The sequence below is a fragment of the Cenococcum geophilum genome, assembly GCF_001692895.1.
Source record: "Cenococcum geophilum 1.58 unplaced genomic scaffold K441scaffold_34, whole genome shotgun sequence".
Lineage (NCBI taxonomy): Eukaryota > Fungi > Ascomycota > Dothideomycetes > Gloniales > Gloniaceae > Cenococcum > Cenococcum geophilum.
In genome coordinates, this window is record NW_027137592.1 from 873,297 (window position 1) to 887,876 (window position 14,580).

A 14,580-nucleotide genomic window follows, 5' to 3' on the forward strand; every position below is an offset into this window, starting at 1 on the left:
ATATAGGTTAGCGGCGGGTTTAATAGGTATATAGCCTTACTATCCTAATCTAGCTATATATAAATAACCTATAACCTACCCATAAAGTATATACGGCGCTATACTAGTATAGCGTAAGGCTAAAGTAGGGTTAGCAGCGGATTTAATAGATATATAGCCTTACCGTTTATAAATCTAGCTATATATATAAATAACCTATAACTTACCCGCGAGGTACTAGCGACCTACCTATATAAGAAAGCTTTAGAATATTTCTAGTCTACTAAAGTTAAGTAATAGTATTAAGCTCTACTAGCTTTACCTATTAAATAGACTAATTAGGATTTTCTATACTAGGTATATAAAATTACTACTAGGTTAGTTAAATACGTGGGAGTCTTAGCAAGGCAAATCTAACTAATTAGATAACTTTAACCGCTAGTCAAAGTTCCTTAACATCCTCACGCCGCGCCTATATACCCATCTCTCTATACGCAAAATTAAGACGCTCTTTCCCCTCTAAATTTTTTTCTTACTAAGGTTTTTTATAGGGTTTTATTAAGGCTTAAGTATATAAAGGATTAGAGACGACCCTTTTTAAAAAGGGGGGCATTATTAGGTAAAACCTAAGTAGATAGTTATATAGCTATAAAGTATAGGCGACCCTAGGGCAACCTAGGGGTAACTCGCCCGTAAGGTATATATCTATATATACCTAGGGAAAACCCTTCCTACCTTATACACAGACTCCTCCTTTTCCCTTAAGGATTTGTCTCTATCTATATAATATACCTATTATTCTATTATTGGACTCCCTATCTATATTCTTACCTTATAGCTATAATCTAAACTTAACCTAGTACCTATCTAGAATTTTATAGGCTATCCCTAAAAGCTTAAAGAGTTTTATGATTAATATCCTAGTTTACCTAAACCCCTAAAATGCCTAAATAAATAGATAGAATGCTAGTATAATAAAGATAATAAGCTACTAGAAAAGTATAGGGATAAACCCGCCCTAAGGCCCTAATTATTACAGCGACTTAGTTAATCAAGGCACGAGCGCCATAAAGAACGTATGCAAGCCTATATAATTAGTAGTTTATAGACCCGGATATTAAGATAAGGAGTAGAAGGTGGAAAAGGATACGTCTATATATATATACTAAGGCTTAAGCGAGCCCCCTAACCAGATCCGTTACGGTGCTATAACACTAATAAAAAATATAAAAACTATAAAAACCTAGTAAAATCTAGTAGAAATTGCGAATATTATAGCTACCCTTTTTACTTTATATATAATAAAGCCTAAGGATAGCCTTTTTTTTAAAAAGGGAGGGGGGGTAATATTACAGTACTGGTAGAATTTGGTAGAACTTAGTAAAACTTAATAGAGAGATATAGTTACGTAATTAAAGGACCGTATAAAAGGACCCTACTTTAAACGACTACTCTTCTTCTTTTCCTTTTCTTTAGTATTAGATTCTTATTTATAGAACTTTATATAAGCTTACGCGCGTTATAATACTAGCGCTAGTACTTTAATTAACTATTACTAATATATAGAACCTCTTCTATACTCTATTAGAGTATTAAATTAAGAAATAAAAATAAGAGTTATAGTAAAAATTACATTCTTAGCTTCTACTATTATAAGGGAAAAAATTATTTAATATATAAAAAAAAAAGACTCGACGTGAGCAAGATTCGAACTTGCGCTCCCGAAGGAACAAGCTTAGCAGGCCTTTCGTTCATTAGTTCGCATTCAGTTTACAAAGGAGCAGCAAACACCAACTTGCACGATAACCACTCCGTCATCACGCCTCTTTGTTAAAGACAAGTATATCTTACTTAATATATAACTTTACTAAAAATATTGCAGGTGACATGTAGAATCAAATAGACCATGCGGCAGATTGTGGGGTGTCGGAGCTCGCTTCGATGGCACCGGCGAGTTCCGAGCTCCATGACGTTATGGTGCCTGTGCGTCTTGTTCCTCTCCGCCGCGAGCTCAGATAAACTCTCAATACACAAAGCTAACGCAGCAAATTTTTGTTCTAATCTAACCAAACCTACAAACTGTCTCTGGATACGTTGACGCTCAAACTCATAGGGTTTAAGTCTCAACAACAGCTTCATTGAGGCAGCAAGCCACTGAGCAAACGCCGACGGATAAGCGATGGCTTGGTTCTAGCCACACAAAAATCATTAGACGACATTACTATTATAGGGAAATTTAAATATATCACCTAAGATTTGCATAGTACAGCCCTCAAGTACGCTCTCGACAGTCCTTCGCCGAGCCCTCTGGTTCCAAAGTCCCACTTCGAGATCTGTGCTTCACGACATGGACCTAACATATATCCCTTAACCCGCCAACGTCCACAAAGCAAGTGGTCCGTGCGGGAACATCAGGATCAAAACAACGCGTATAGGCCGTATAGATTTGATCAATACAAACCATTAACTATGCCTTCTAATCGTACTTCCAATGATATAGACCTTGTTCAGCCGACTCAATATAACGTTCAACCAAATCGTGTCTTAAAAAAGCCTCCCCCGAAGCCTTGGCCGTTGCCCGATTTCGAAGCTCTCCATATTAACGATTTCAACGACTATAGGAAGCCAAATTTACCCACCGGGCTTAATCTATAAGACCCCTTTGCTCTATTTACTTAGTTCTTTACGGGCAATATTATAGATGAGCTGGTAGAGTAGACAAATAGGTATGTAGAGCTATACCCATCGGATGAAGAAAATGTGCAGGCATAATAATGGCAGCCAATATACAAGAAAGAACTCTGGGGGTATTTTGCAGTGCTTATTTATATAGGCCTTATATATAAATCGTCCATTAAGGATTACTGGGGCTCTTTAGATACCACTAGTTTGGAATATATCGTTAAAAAGTATATGGGCCGGGTACAATTTAAATAGCTTAATCGTTACTTTTAGTGCATAGAACTATGGCTAGACGACAATCCTACACTATGGTCTACATTTGATAGAGTTAAGAAGCTTGCTAAATACATTCGGCTTACCTATAGGAAGCTCTACTGCCCTAACGCCCACCTTGCGGTTAACGAAATGATTAAACGCTTTATAGGTCGCGCCCCTAAAACTATTAATATTCCTACTAAACCAATACCCGAAGGCTTTAAAATATGGGTCCTAGCGAATGAGGGTTATATACTTAATTAGCTATAGCACGCAAGAGGCGATAAGGGAGGCCTAGTTGACCTAGATGAGACATTTACTGAGGAAGGCTTTTTAAAGACGTAGGCAGTAGTTCTTAATCTTCTCACTTAGCGCGATGTAGAGTTAGATAAGCTACTTTATCCTCCAGGAAAGCACGTTATTTAGCTTAATAATCTGTTTATAAGTATTAAGCTTCTTGTATAACTTTAAAAGCTTAAAATTAGATGCGTAGGAACCGTTTATACAACTAGAATAGAGCGCAAGAAGAAGGAAGGGGGGGAGGCCGATATTTTAAAAAAACCAATAGGGAGAAAGGTTAAGGTTCCTATAGAGCAAATTAACAAGAGACTTGCTAAGCTTAAATTAACTTACGCAGCTTAAATAGAATGGGGTATACTATATGCAGCGACTTCTGAAGACGGAAATGTTATGGAGTTCGCCTAAAAGGACACTAATGTTGTGCTTTTTATGAGTACGATTAACGACGGTAGGTAATACACCTTACCCTAAGCCTTATATACTGATAATGTTATACATCGCCAGGTCGATTAATAAAGAAAACCGACCGAAAACGTCTTCCCCTCACTTAAACTGGCGCCCGAATGACTCGCAAAGTCTTTAGCAATAAGGTAGTTAAGACTCTACGCATCCCTACCTTTATATTCTACTACAATCTATATATAGGCGGCGTGGATATTGCTAATTAGCTGCGGTCATATTTTAACACTTAGAGGACGCATAGAAAGACGTGGAAGCCTCTATTTTACTTCTTACTAGATACAGTCCTTAGTAACTCCTACCTACTGTCCTCCTACCGTCCTACTAATCGACGAGCTGGTCGAAATGATGGCTATAAGAAGTTTAGGAGGGACCTCCGCGACGCCTTGTTTAAGCGCTTAATTTGTAAGCGAAAGACCTATACCTAAGATGCACCTCTGCGACGCTCTACCGACGATATACTGTGGTATCCTATACACCGCCATATACTGAAGAAGCTCTGGGCTAAGCCTGTTAACTATTCTGCATGTATAGAGGTTGGCAGGAAGTCTTAGAAAGTAATTAAGGGACGCCGTAAGCCTCTTTCGGAGCTCTCTACAAATACAACTAAAAGGCGTCGCGATAGTAAGGATTGGAAAAGGCCTTAGCGGACGCCAAGGACTAGATATGGTTGTAGTGTATGCTAAATACCGTTCTGCAGAGAGGACACGTGTTGGCTACCTTATATTGAGCGACTTAACTCCAAAGAATAAGCTATATAGATCTATTTATATAAGATTTGGCAAATATTACTAGCTGTATATTCCTGAGCACGACGATTTCAATGCATTGATTTGATTGGTAAATCCTTATCGATAACATGTGGACGAAATTTGGCGGGTTAAGGGATACGCTAATAACATCTCAATCTTCATCCTTGGTAGGCTCGTACACTTGACTTCTTGGTTCTCTCGATGATGGCATCCGCCCGTCGAGAATGAAGCCTTTCACGGCCTGGCCGAAATAACCGAATTGGCGCGCGAAATCCTTAAGACGGTTCCTGCTAATAGAGGCAATCTCTGGGTCTATTGGAACAAGCCTACCCTCACGCCCGCATCCAAAACAGCGAATGCACCGCGGTCGTCGTTCCACATAAAGCGGGCGGGTTTCGCCGAGTGTCCATTCCGCCTTCTTATCCTCATAGAAGCCGTAATTGCCTTCAACTTGTGTCTTCTCCCTGCACCATACACACCATAATTTTACGATCGTAGGGAGTCCGTTGGGCGGCGATTGTAAGACTATGCTGCAGTCCCTATATATTCGCCCTCTACTGGACATGACATTGGATTAGTGAATCCATGTTTGGCTTTTTGACGTTGGTCTCATTGACTGCAAACGGCCTCTGCATTCCGCTGATTTACAGCGTTTTGATAACCTGCAAACATACGATCCCACCCTCATACAAGAAAATCTTGGCCTACCGTCCTGACTCTTCAATTCCCCACAATTACGTACAGTCTGGACCGGTACTGCATCAAATCGGTTGTGAAAGTAGTCTAGATGGGCGCAATCCAATGACTCAAGATGCTTTTTTTGCATCGGCATCAACTGCCCCAGCATCGTCCGCAGACCTTGACCTGGAAAGCGGCGCTCAATTTCTCAGCGTTCGGACCGTGAAAGAGACGTCTTACATTTATCAAGGGTGATTGCAATATCGATTTCGTCGTTGATTGGTCTATCGTAGAAAAGGACTTGTTTCTGGCCTTTGAGCCAAGTCAATACAGCAGGAGGAAGCTGAGCAGGGTCCTGCCACTTTGTGGGCTGTCCTTGGTCAAGAGCTTCAGTTGCTCTGATCGCCTCGCCAAGCATTTTCCGAATCGCTTCATTGCTGTGTGGCTCTGGGCTGAAGATCTCATCCCATCTACCGCTGTGTCTTTGTTTTGGTGCCGCTTCCACTCCTTGCGGTTCTTGGCGAACCTCGGGGAGATCTTCGAAGGGGAAAGACTCATAAAGTCTTGCGGCTCGATATAGCGCGAGTTGGTTGACAGGTGGAACATATTCTCGCCATCGCTTGGCTTGGTAATAGTCAGCTTGAAAGGTGATTGTTGCATCGGCGATCCGCACGGCTGCTTCAGGAATTCGATCTTGTCGAATGGCAATTTCGCCACCTTTGCGTTCGTAAAACATTCGTTGAGGATGAGTGGCGAATAACAAAACTTTCCGGAAGCGGTGACCTGGCTGCTTGTTTTCAAAGTTGTCTTTGTGTACAAAATAGAGAACAATGTTCGCGAAGCTACCCCAGAGAGGAATTGCCGTAATTTTCAGCCCTGAATGCAGGACACGAGCTTGCACTTGCCTCCCATAGACCACTTCGACCTTCGCATGTGAAGACTCCAAAATCTTCTGGGTAAACTGTTCGTGGCATTCCACCACGTTTTCTGGGTAGTTCTCGAGACCTTCTGATTTCTTAGACCGTCGATGCAAATGATCGTAGATTAAGGTCTCATTCTCGCGATATGCATTCCCCATAACCATCGCGATACATCCATTACTCTTGTCGGCCATCCCTGTCCCAGTACATAAGCTAGTTGTGAAAGAAGGCTGATGGAGTCGGTGGGCAATTGTAGCTTCCAGGCTTCCCGATGGATGAAGCAGAGAGCTTCCGGGTTCTGGCACACGTCTTGATTGCGCCCAAGCCTGCGCTTTCTTACGCTTGAAATCGGAAAATTCATGTTGCAAGTCAACGATACCATGTGGCAAAGCTAAAGCGACAAAGAAGTCAGAAATTGTACCACACTAGTGCCGGTCCAGATCAAGGTAGCCTTACTATTGAAATCTCGGTTGTCTAGCTTCTGTATATCAGGCAAATTTTCTTTAATATGTTGAACGAACCTAGGATGTAAGCCGCTCGAGTCTAATTTCGGGAGCTCTAAGATGCCCATGAGGACAAACGCATCAGATGTCGATGGCGCCTGTAGTGATTGCCACGAAGAGACCTGCAGGCGTTTCCTATCCGGCTCCTCTAGAGAGGGCGCTTGTCTCTTTCGAGGGTCGACTTTCTTGTTCTTAGCTGCGGCCAGACCTTGATTCTGTCTCTGAACATCCCAGGCTTGCATGCGTTCTAAATCTTTTTAGTGGAAGTTCGAACTTATTGCCCGATAAAGAAAAACTACCTCTCGTCCGATGAGGACATTTCGATGTGCGCGGAGCGTCGCTATTCAAATAGCAGTTGACACATAATCCACCAATGTGACCGTCAAAAAGGACGCACTCTTTGAACGGACCTTCGCCCTTCGCACAATCCGGACAAGGCTTAGCGGCGACGTATCCTCGACTTTGGCAAAGTGCTGCGGACTTCTGACCGGATTTGGTATCAATGTAGCGAGACCGCCTTCAACGGTGTTCAACTTTCGTTTAGTTGGCAGCCTGATTAGGTCGGACAGAACGTTAGACTACAATGTTTTCGAAACGCTTCAGTAAGAGCGCGGGATCTTGCGGGAGCACCTGCTTGGGCAAGTTTGAACGACTCATGTCTACTGACCCGCTCGCTTGACGGATTGTTAGACAAATGCGGGGCGCTACCGCTTGGAGGGTCCACTTATGTCGCAAGACATGCTGGTTCGGAAGGGTTTAGGTGGCCCGCCTAAGCGCCTCGCCTAAAGGTGCCATCTGAAGCAAGAACGCGGAAAGCTTCACGCTATGACGCACGGACCATAACGGCCGCAGACTGGCCTATCTTAACGTTATGCTGCAGCAGAACTCGTTGCCCTGTGGCCTGACCATAGTTTAAAGAGTCACCTAAATCTCAGTCAGAATGACACTGATTTCAGCACTTCACACTCTGCGATTTGCCCATCTGCGAAACACCCAGCTAATCGTTCGTTGACATCAAACCCTCTCAAAGTCCCGCACAGCTCCAAAGCAACCCTACAAGTTGTTTCCCCGCCTAACTAGAGGCTTTCCTCTAAGGAAATACTGCGAGGATGACTTCTCTCCTCTCACACCCTCCCTACGCCGAAGACCAGCCCTACGCGCGCTCAATCCTCACCTTCCACGTCCTGCGCGCGGGCGCCGCGACCGGCTCTCTCATCTCCCTCCTCACAGCTACCGCCTCAACCCTTTACCACCAAGAGCGCACACTCTCCGCTTTCGCCCCCCGTCTGATAGTCCACTCCGCTCGCGGTATCGCTGCTGGTGTGCTGCTCTCTGGCCTCGCGCTCGCCGGGCGCATGCGCGGCAAGGAGGATATCGAGTGGAAGGATCGCGCGTGGAGGTTGATTGAGAACAAGGGCCAGTCGCAGCTCGACTTCTGGATTGTCGATGGCGGGGTGCTCGGCGCGGTTGCGGCGGTGGTGGCGGCGAGGAGGGGCATGATTCCTAGAATGGCGGGGAAGATGGGGACACTGGCGCTTGGTGGTGCGGGCGTGGGCATGACGGTGGGTACAGTAGACTATATGGTGTGGAGGTATGGGATTAGGGGTGGGAAGTTTGATTGAGAGCGTTGGAAGCCATACTATGTTGGAGTAGGTGTAATTTGGGCGGATAGTCATTTTGGGATTGTAACTGTATGATTTGCTCACACCTTTTGTATATCACCTGTTCAAAATCTGAAGAGTAAATTTGGCTTGCAAGCTCAGCACAGGCGCTGGGAGCAGGTCCCGGTTAGCTCCGATTGGTTTCTCAGAAGGGTGTTACACTTCCTCACAACTCTGTTACTCCGAAAACAGTCGCCCAGGCTTGCAGGCTAGGTTACTAGACGGCAGACTTCGTAAGCCTTTCCCACTTATTCTCGTTCCCCCGAGTTTCCTCCGAATACCCAAAGGCCTTAAATCCTTTCGCTCGAAAATCCGGGGTAAAAACACCTGGAACCATCATCCCTTATTCCCGAAAGCATACTAAAAGACCATGACCCATATCCGATGCCCTGCCATTGGCCAATCCACAACCACCAGTTCTCTACCACTGATGCTATGGTTCATCGTCCCGCTAACCACCGTCGCGGCAATGTTATTTTGCAAGCAGCTCCCCGCATCTGCGACAGCTGCCGAGGGTTTCCAGCGGGCGGGGGGATTGAGTAAAGCATTGGCAACGAATTTGAATATACAAAGTAGGTAGAACTTAATATCTTCGCTTTTATCTTTGCTCTAGACCTTTGGGTGACCACCATATTTAGCTTCTCATTGAAATTTCACCCTCCTCGCATGCGATTTACACGATGCCTAACACCAAAACCGTCCGCGTCCCCCATCTGGGTGGTATAACTGCCGCCTACTAATGCCACATCCATATGATTCCTCCAAACCAACTTTGATCATGGCGAATAGCTTCACCACTTCGTCCGAGCTGTACAGAGAACAGTACACCAACAAGGAGCTGACAAACAAGATGAACCTGCTTGCAATTGAACTGCTCGGGCATGGCCAAACTCGTACTGAGAATGAAAACTGGACGTACTGGGACACAGCGATCATGAATGTGTAGGTCATGGATGCCTTAGGGATAGAAAAGGCGTTCGTGTTGGGTACTAGTCAGGGTGGATGGACAGTGTGTTCGACAGGCAATCAATCGCAGGCAGGGACCCCCGGTTGCGATTGATCGACTGATGAGAATTAGCTGCTTGATTGAAATGATTGCGATTGATTGCTAAGAATTACCCAATTGGGTAGTCCGTGATAGAGAATCTAGGTACTAGATTTTCCGGCAGAGCTTCGCCGTATATAGTAAATGTACACTCTAAAATAAGTCCTCCCTATACTCCTTATTTACCCTTATTCTTTCCTATATGCCCTTTATTTAACCAGCTTTTCTAAAGCTCTAGCGCCTTAATCGTCTCATTAGCCAGGTAGTTCCGGTCGTTAGTAATTACGTCGTTGGTAGAGCTAAACTCACGCTCGCATTTAGAGCTTATTGCTGGTATAGAAAAAAGGTCCATTGCCATATAATAAAGGATTGGATAGATGTGCTTAATACCTTACTAATAAGCCAGTGGGTTAACAATATATTGTTTAGCTTTGGTAGGGGTATCTTTAGTAAAGCGCTTAAGTTTAGATTTAAGCCTTTAACGCTTGCGAGCTCTATATTTACTAGTAAGCATACTATAAAAGTTAAAGCCTTCTTTACCTAATAACGATAAATCTAAATTATAACGCTTCTTATATATAAGCCGCTTAGAAGTAACCGGTTTATTATTCTCCTTATCCCCTAACCGCGTATACTTCTTCTTATACTGCTTATATAACGCAGTAACATCTTTCTTATATTATAATTGCCATATAGCCTTACTAGCCCACTTCTGTTTAAAGTAGTTAAACTTATAGGCCGGGTAGAGGACGATTGCTGCTCGGTAAATAGGTGTTTAGTTAGTAAGGCTAAAATATTTAATAAGCTTTATATACGCGCAATAAACTCCTGCTTTATAGTACTCTAAGTACTTCGCTAGTAACACCTTAATCTTATTATTAGCTTACTGCAGGACCTTAAATATATAATTTATGCTTTAAAGAACCTCCTAAATAGCACTATAAGAGCCCTTAAAGCCTCTGGCGTTTGCGTTACCTTATAGTTTATTAGTAAGAGCCTTAAAAGGCTTAAGAAGCTATTTAAACTTCTTTAGCGTTTTAAAGTCCTTATTTATAAGGAAGTCCTGCGAGAGATTATATATTTTTTTATCGGCAGGCTTAACTTAGTAGGTTTAGTAGAGTTTAATAGGATTCTAAAGTTTAAGTACTATTAGATATATATTACGGACGCTTTAAGTACAATATTACAACTACTTGGAGAAGAGTTGGAAGAAGCTAGTTAGTTAATATAAGCACGGTCTAAAATAGAGCCAATAGAGCTATATGACGAGGAATGGTAACTAAGGTTATATAACGTAATCTATATAATCTATAGGATCTATATAATCTATAATAGAGTAAATAGAGTATACGTACCTTACGTATAAAGGGGATTTCTTAGGAGTACGGTTGTGTATTTAAAGGACCACAGTCCCTACCTAGATAGTTCTCTCCTTTGTAGTAGATCTTAGAATATAATTAGAGTTAATCTGTTAGGCAACCACTCTACTAGTTATTATTACGTTATTAACTATTCTATACCTATATACCTAGCCTATTAATAAGTTTACCGTAGTTCCTACTATAAGGCTTTATTATATATTTACTACTAAGGTTACGGTAAAAGAAGTTAAACAATATACCACTAAAAGCACTAGCTATAACGCTGTTAACGGCAGCAACTACATTAAGATTAGGTAACGACACTAGTATAATAGAAGACACTAACTCTTAGCTAGTTACTATTAGACAGTTATAGGAAATAGTTAATTAATTAATAGATAATAATAAAATATTTAATGAAAGGATTAGTGGGATCGGAGCGGCTAAGGTTAAGTTACCCTTAATTAAGCAATTCTTAGGAGAGAAGTTAAAGCTTAAGGGATTCCTTATATAAATGCACTTTAAGGTTATATAAGAAAGAGTTAAACTAGGAATACTTATAGATTAAGTTACTTATACAGGATTATTCTTAACGGAAAGGGCACTTAAGTGGTTTAAACCTTACCTTACGGAAATATAAGAATATGGTATAACGACTACTAATTAAGAGGTTAGGTATATGTTCTTAAGTTAGAATAGGTTTATAGAATAATTAACGTAAATATTTAGAGACCTAGAGGCAACTATAATAGTAAAGAGAAAGCTTTAAAACCTAGTATAGAGAACTTCAGCAATTAAGTATATAATGTAGTTTTAAATATTAGCAATATAGGTTAGATAGAACAATAAAGCGCTTATAGTATAGTATAAATAAGGACTTAAGGCAAAAGTCTAAGACGTAATTATTCTAATAGAATATGCGGACACTCTTAGGAATTTAATTAATTAAGCAATTAAGATTAATAATAGAATCTACTAAAGAGAGCAGACTAAGAAGGGTTAGGATAGAGTTTTATAGTTATATAAGGCGTAGAGCACGTAATAATAAAGCTAAAGTTAAAGTTAAAAACTATAGTATAACGTAGAGCTAATAGACCTAAGTAGTACTAAAGAAAACAGAAAATGGAATAAACAACTATAGAAACCCAGAAGATAAGGATTAAGTAATTAAAGGTTTAAGGAGCAAAGGCTAAACTAGGGATTTTAATAACAGAAGATGTTTAGGCGGACTCTATAGCAAGAAAAATGGTTTAAAGAAGGAGTTTATATAAATTGTAGAAAATAAGATTACTACGTTAAAGACTATAGAAGTGGTTAGAGTTACTATATAGTAAAAGGAATAAGACTAGTAGAAGACATATATATATAGAGGGATAATAGTATACTATAAGGAACAAAAAAGTGTTTAATTAATAGTTTTGCGTTTTATTATAATAACGTATACTAAATTTATAAGGACGCTAAGTATAGTGTAAGGTATTAGCTATAAAAGCTAAAATTATTAGAGTTTAGAGGAACTAATAAACTAGTTTATAGATCAGATATTAAGGACGATAAGTTTAACATAGGCGAAACATTTTATAATAATAAGGTAATAAAAGCAGCTTATTAGGAGTATATAGACCTCGGAGATATTATATAAGAGGTAAAGGATAATTCTACTACAAAATAGGGAATATTAGTTGGGATTAAGACCCTACTAGATATAATGTCTATCGCTTTATAAGACGTAAGAGAAGTAGGATAGCAAACTACTTTAGTACTTAATAAAGGCAAAATGCTAAAAGCTTAAGATTCTTAAGACAAGATATAAGACGACTAAGATTTTTAAGATAAGATAAGGCAAGCTTAAGGACCTATAATAGATAATAACCGATAAAGTAGAGTAATGGCTTAGTTTAGTAATATATAAATAAGCTTAGGATAAAGTTTCTAAAAAATATAAGACTCTTAAGATAAGATAAGTAAGATTTAAGACTCTTAAGACAAAAATAGAACACTAGTAAAGCCTAGTTAGACTAAGGCTGGAGCTAAGCTTAAGATAGAAGCGGGCTTAGGATTAAAAATCTTATAGGACTAAGATTTTAGCAACAGAATAAGGACTATTAAAGAAATTATAAGACGTAGTAATAGGATTGAAATGTTAATACCAAGATTAAGAAGTAAGAAAACTTTAATGATTTAAGCGTAAGATGTAAACTAAAAGAAACCATAGAAGAATTTAGATAAAGAATTATTGTATAGTAAGAACAGAAACTAGATAAGAGATTTAGCATATTAGGATATATAAGGGACAGAGTACTAGTATAAAGAATTACTAATAGACCTAAAGTAGGCATACTAAAAGCTAAGTAGCTTACTAAACTGGAGAATAAAGAGGATTTAGGGATCCTTATTAGATTTAAGTAATAATATATAAAGGGCTGTTATGACGCAGTAATAAGAAGATACTTCCTTATAGATAAGCCGTATATACTCTAGCAGCTATATTAAAAGTAGTATAAGCAACAATATAATAATAAGTGGAAAGATTTTTATATGTAGTTAGATAAATAAGTTATTTAAGACCACCTAATTATAGAAAAGGCTATAACTTATATTAAAGGAGCCTTAATTATAATATTAAAGGATTTAAAGGAACAATTAGAGGACTAAAGAAGTAAAAGATATATTTTAGTACCTGTAAATAAAGTTATAACGTTTAAATTAATATGGTAAAGGTTTAAACTTAAAGATAAAGATAAGTTAAGAGTTAACCTAAACTACCTAGTATATTATACGCCATTATAGATTATATATATAGACAATATATATAAAATATATAAAAACCTAAAGGAAATAAATTGGAAATACTCTATAAGGATATATTAGGCGCTAAATAAGTAGTAGTATAAAAATACTAAATATATATATAGATAGCATTTAACAGAAGTTTAAGAGTTAGAAAACTTAATACTTTAACTAAAAAGATTCCTTATAGAAAAATACTTAGATAAATAATAGTGGTGGGAATACCTAAAGAATATATATCTATAATATATTAAAGATAAAAAGCGAACTAGGTATTAGCTAAAGGATAAGCTAAGTATAATAGGATTAAGTAGCTAATAGTTAGGAAAAGTAGAGGCCTATAGAACTAGAGGGAGCTAGTAGTAGAGCCTTAGACCCTTAAAGGAATTTAAGGACAATACCTAAATTTATAAGTTAATTAGTAAGATTAAAAGTTTAAAGCGCTAATAGATAATAGAGTAATACGGAACTATATCTTATTAGTAATAGTTAAGAGAATAGGATTACCTTATAGATAGAAAGAGTAATCTTACCTATTAGTTATAATTTTAGGAGATTTAATAACCTATAGAGGAGGGATTATTAATCTTAAAATAGGACCTATTTAAATAACTATTAAAGGAAGATAAATTAAGATATCTTTTAATATCCTACTATTAGAATAGGATAAGGTAGTATTAGAAATACCTTAGCTATAGAAATATAACCTAAGGATTAATTAGATTATAGGATAAGTTAATATTAAAGATACTTAATAACGCAAAATGCAATAGCAGACTAAGTTAGTATAGTACTAGGTCAGAGCAATATATAAAGAAACTAAGTAAGGCTTAAGTTACGTACTAAAAAAATACTATAAGTATAGTAAGAAACTATAGTTACTAGAAAATAAAAAGCTAGTAGATTATATAGTATAGGACTATAAGATAGAGTTAGAACTAGAAATAAGTTTAAGGTTTTTTCTAACCTATAAGCTTACTTAAGAGGAGGTAAGCGTACTTAAAGAGTTTATTTAAGAAAACTTATAAAAGGGATATATTAGACTATCGCAGTTATTAGCAGGCTATCCAGTATTATTCGTACTAAAGAAGAATGGAAAACTTAGGCTATGTATTAACTATAGGCAGTTAAATAGCATTACTTAAAAGGACAGATATTCTTTACCCTTAATTAGTAAAATTTAGGATTGGATAGG

At 38.8% G+C, this 14,580-nt stretch overlaps 5 protein-coding genes and 1 non-coding gene across 6 annotated transcripts; 3 read left to right on the forward strand and 3 right to left on the reverse strand.

Annotated features, from left to right (window-relative positions):
- Positions 1-1,671: 1,671 nt before the first annotated feature.
- K441DRAFT_t25 lies at positions 1,672-1,803 on the reverse strand. The gene has a single exon. It is a non-coding gene; the product is annotated as a tRNA-OTHER (tRNA).
- Positions 1,804-4,524: 2,721 nt separating this feature from the next.
- K441DRAFT_192381 (uncharacterized protein) lies at positions 4,525-5,152 on the reverse strand. The gene has a single exon (XM_067640440.1). The coding sequence runs from the start codon at positions 4,990-4,992 to the stop codon at positions 4,579-4,581; it is 414 nt and encodes a 137-aa protein (XP_067501520.1). The 5' UTR covers positions 4,993-5,152; the 3' UTR covers positions 4,525-4,578.
- A 161-nt stretch (positions 5,153-5,313) lies between these two features.
- Positions 5,314-6,770, reverse strand: K441DRAFT_679240 (uncharacterized protein; the record flags this gene model as incomplete). The annotated part of the gene is made up of 2 exons (XM_067651242.1): positions 5,314-6,416; positions 6,482-6,770. 2 exons carry the CDS (start codon positions 6,768-6,770, stop codon positions 5,314-5,316), a joined length of 1,392 nt encoding a protein of 463 aa, XP_067501521.1.
- Positions 6,771-7,386: 616 nt separating this feature from the next.
- On the forward strand, positions 7,387-8,201 carry K441DRAFT_663697 (uncharacterized protein). Its single transcript, XM_067649238.1, has one exon. The coding sequence runs from the start codon at positions 7,638-7,640 to the stop codon at positions 8,148-8,150; it is 513 nt and encodes a 170-aa protein (XP_067501522.1). The 5' UTR covers positions 7,387-7,637; the 3' UTR covers positions 8,151-8,201.
- A 259-nt stretch (positions 8,202-8,460) lies between these two features.
- Positions 8,461-8,821, forward strand: K441DRAFT_192398 (uncharacterized protein). The gene has a single exon (XM_067640441.1). The coding sequence runs from the start codon at positions 8,560-8,562 to the stop codon at positions 8,767-8,769; it is 210 nt and encodes a 69-aa protein (XP_067501523.1). The 5' UTR covers positions 8,461-8,559; the 3' UTR covers positions 8,770-8,821.
- K441DRAFT_663700 (uncharacterized protein) lies at positions 8,556-9,404 on the forward strand. Its single transcript, XM_067649239.1, has one exon. It carries the CDS (start codon positions 8,929-8,931, stop codon positions 9,133-9,135), a length of 207 nt encoding a protein of 68 aa, XP_067501524.1. The 5' UTR covers positions 8,556-8,928; the 3' UTR covers positions 9,136-9,404.
- The last annotated feature ends 5,176 nt before the right edge of the window (positions 9,405-14,580 follow it).

Excerpts from the sequence above, each read along its gene's own strand:
- K441DRAFT_192381 (XM_067640440.1), bottom strand. The coding sequence starts at position 4,992 with ATGTCCAGTAGAGGGCGAATATATAGGGACTGCAGCATAGTCTTACAA.
- K441DRAFT_663697 (XM_067649238.1), top strand. The coding sequence starts at position 7,638 with ATGACTTCTCTCCTCTCACACCCTCCCTACGCCGAAGACCAGCCCTAC.
- K441DRAFT_192398 (XM_067640441.1), top strand. The coding sequence starts at position 8,560 with ATGACCCATATCCGATGCCCTGCCATTGGCCAATCCACAACCACCAGT.
- K441DRAFT_663700 (XM_067649239.1), top strand. The coding sequence starts at position 8,929 with ATGCCACATCCATATGATTCCTCCAAACCAACTTTGATCATGGCGAAT.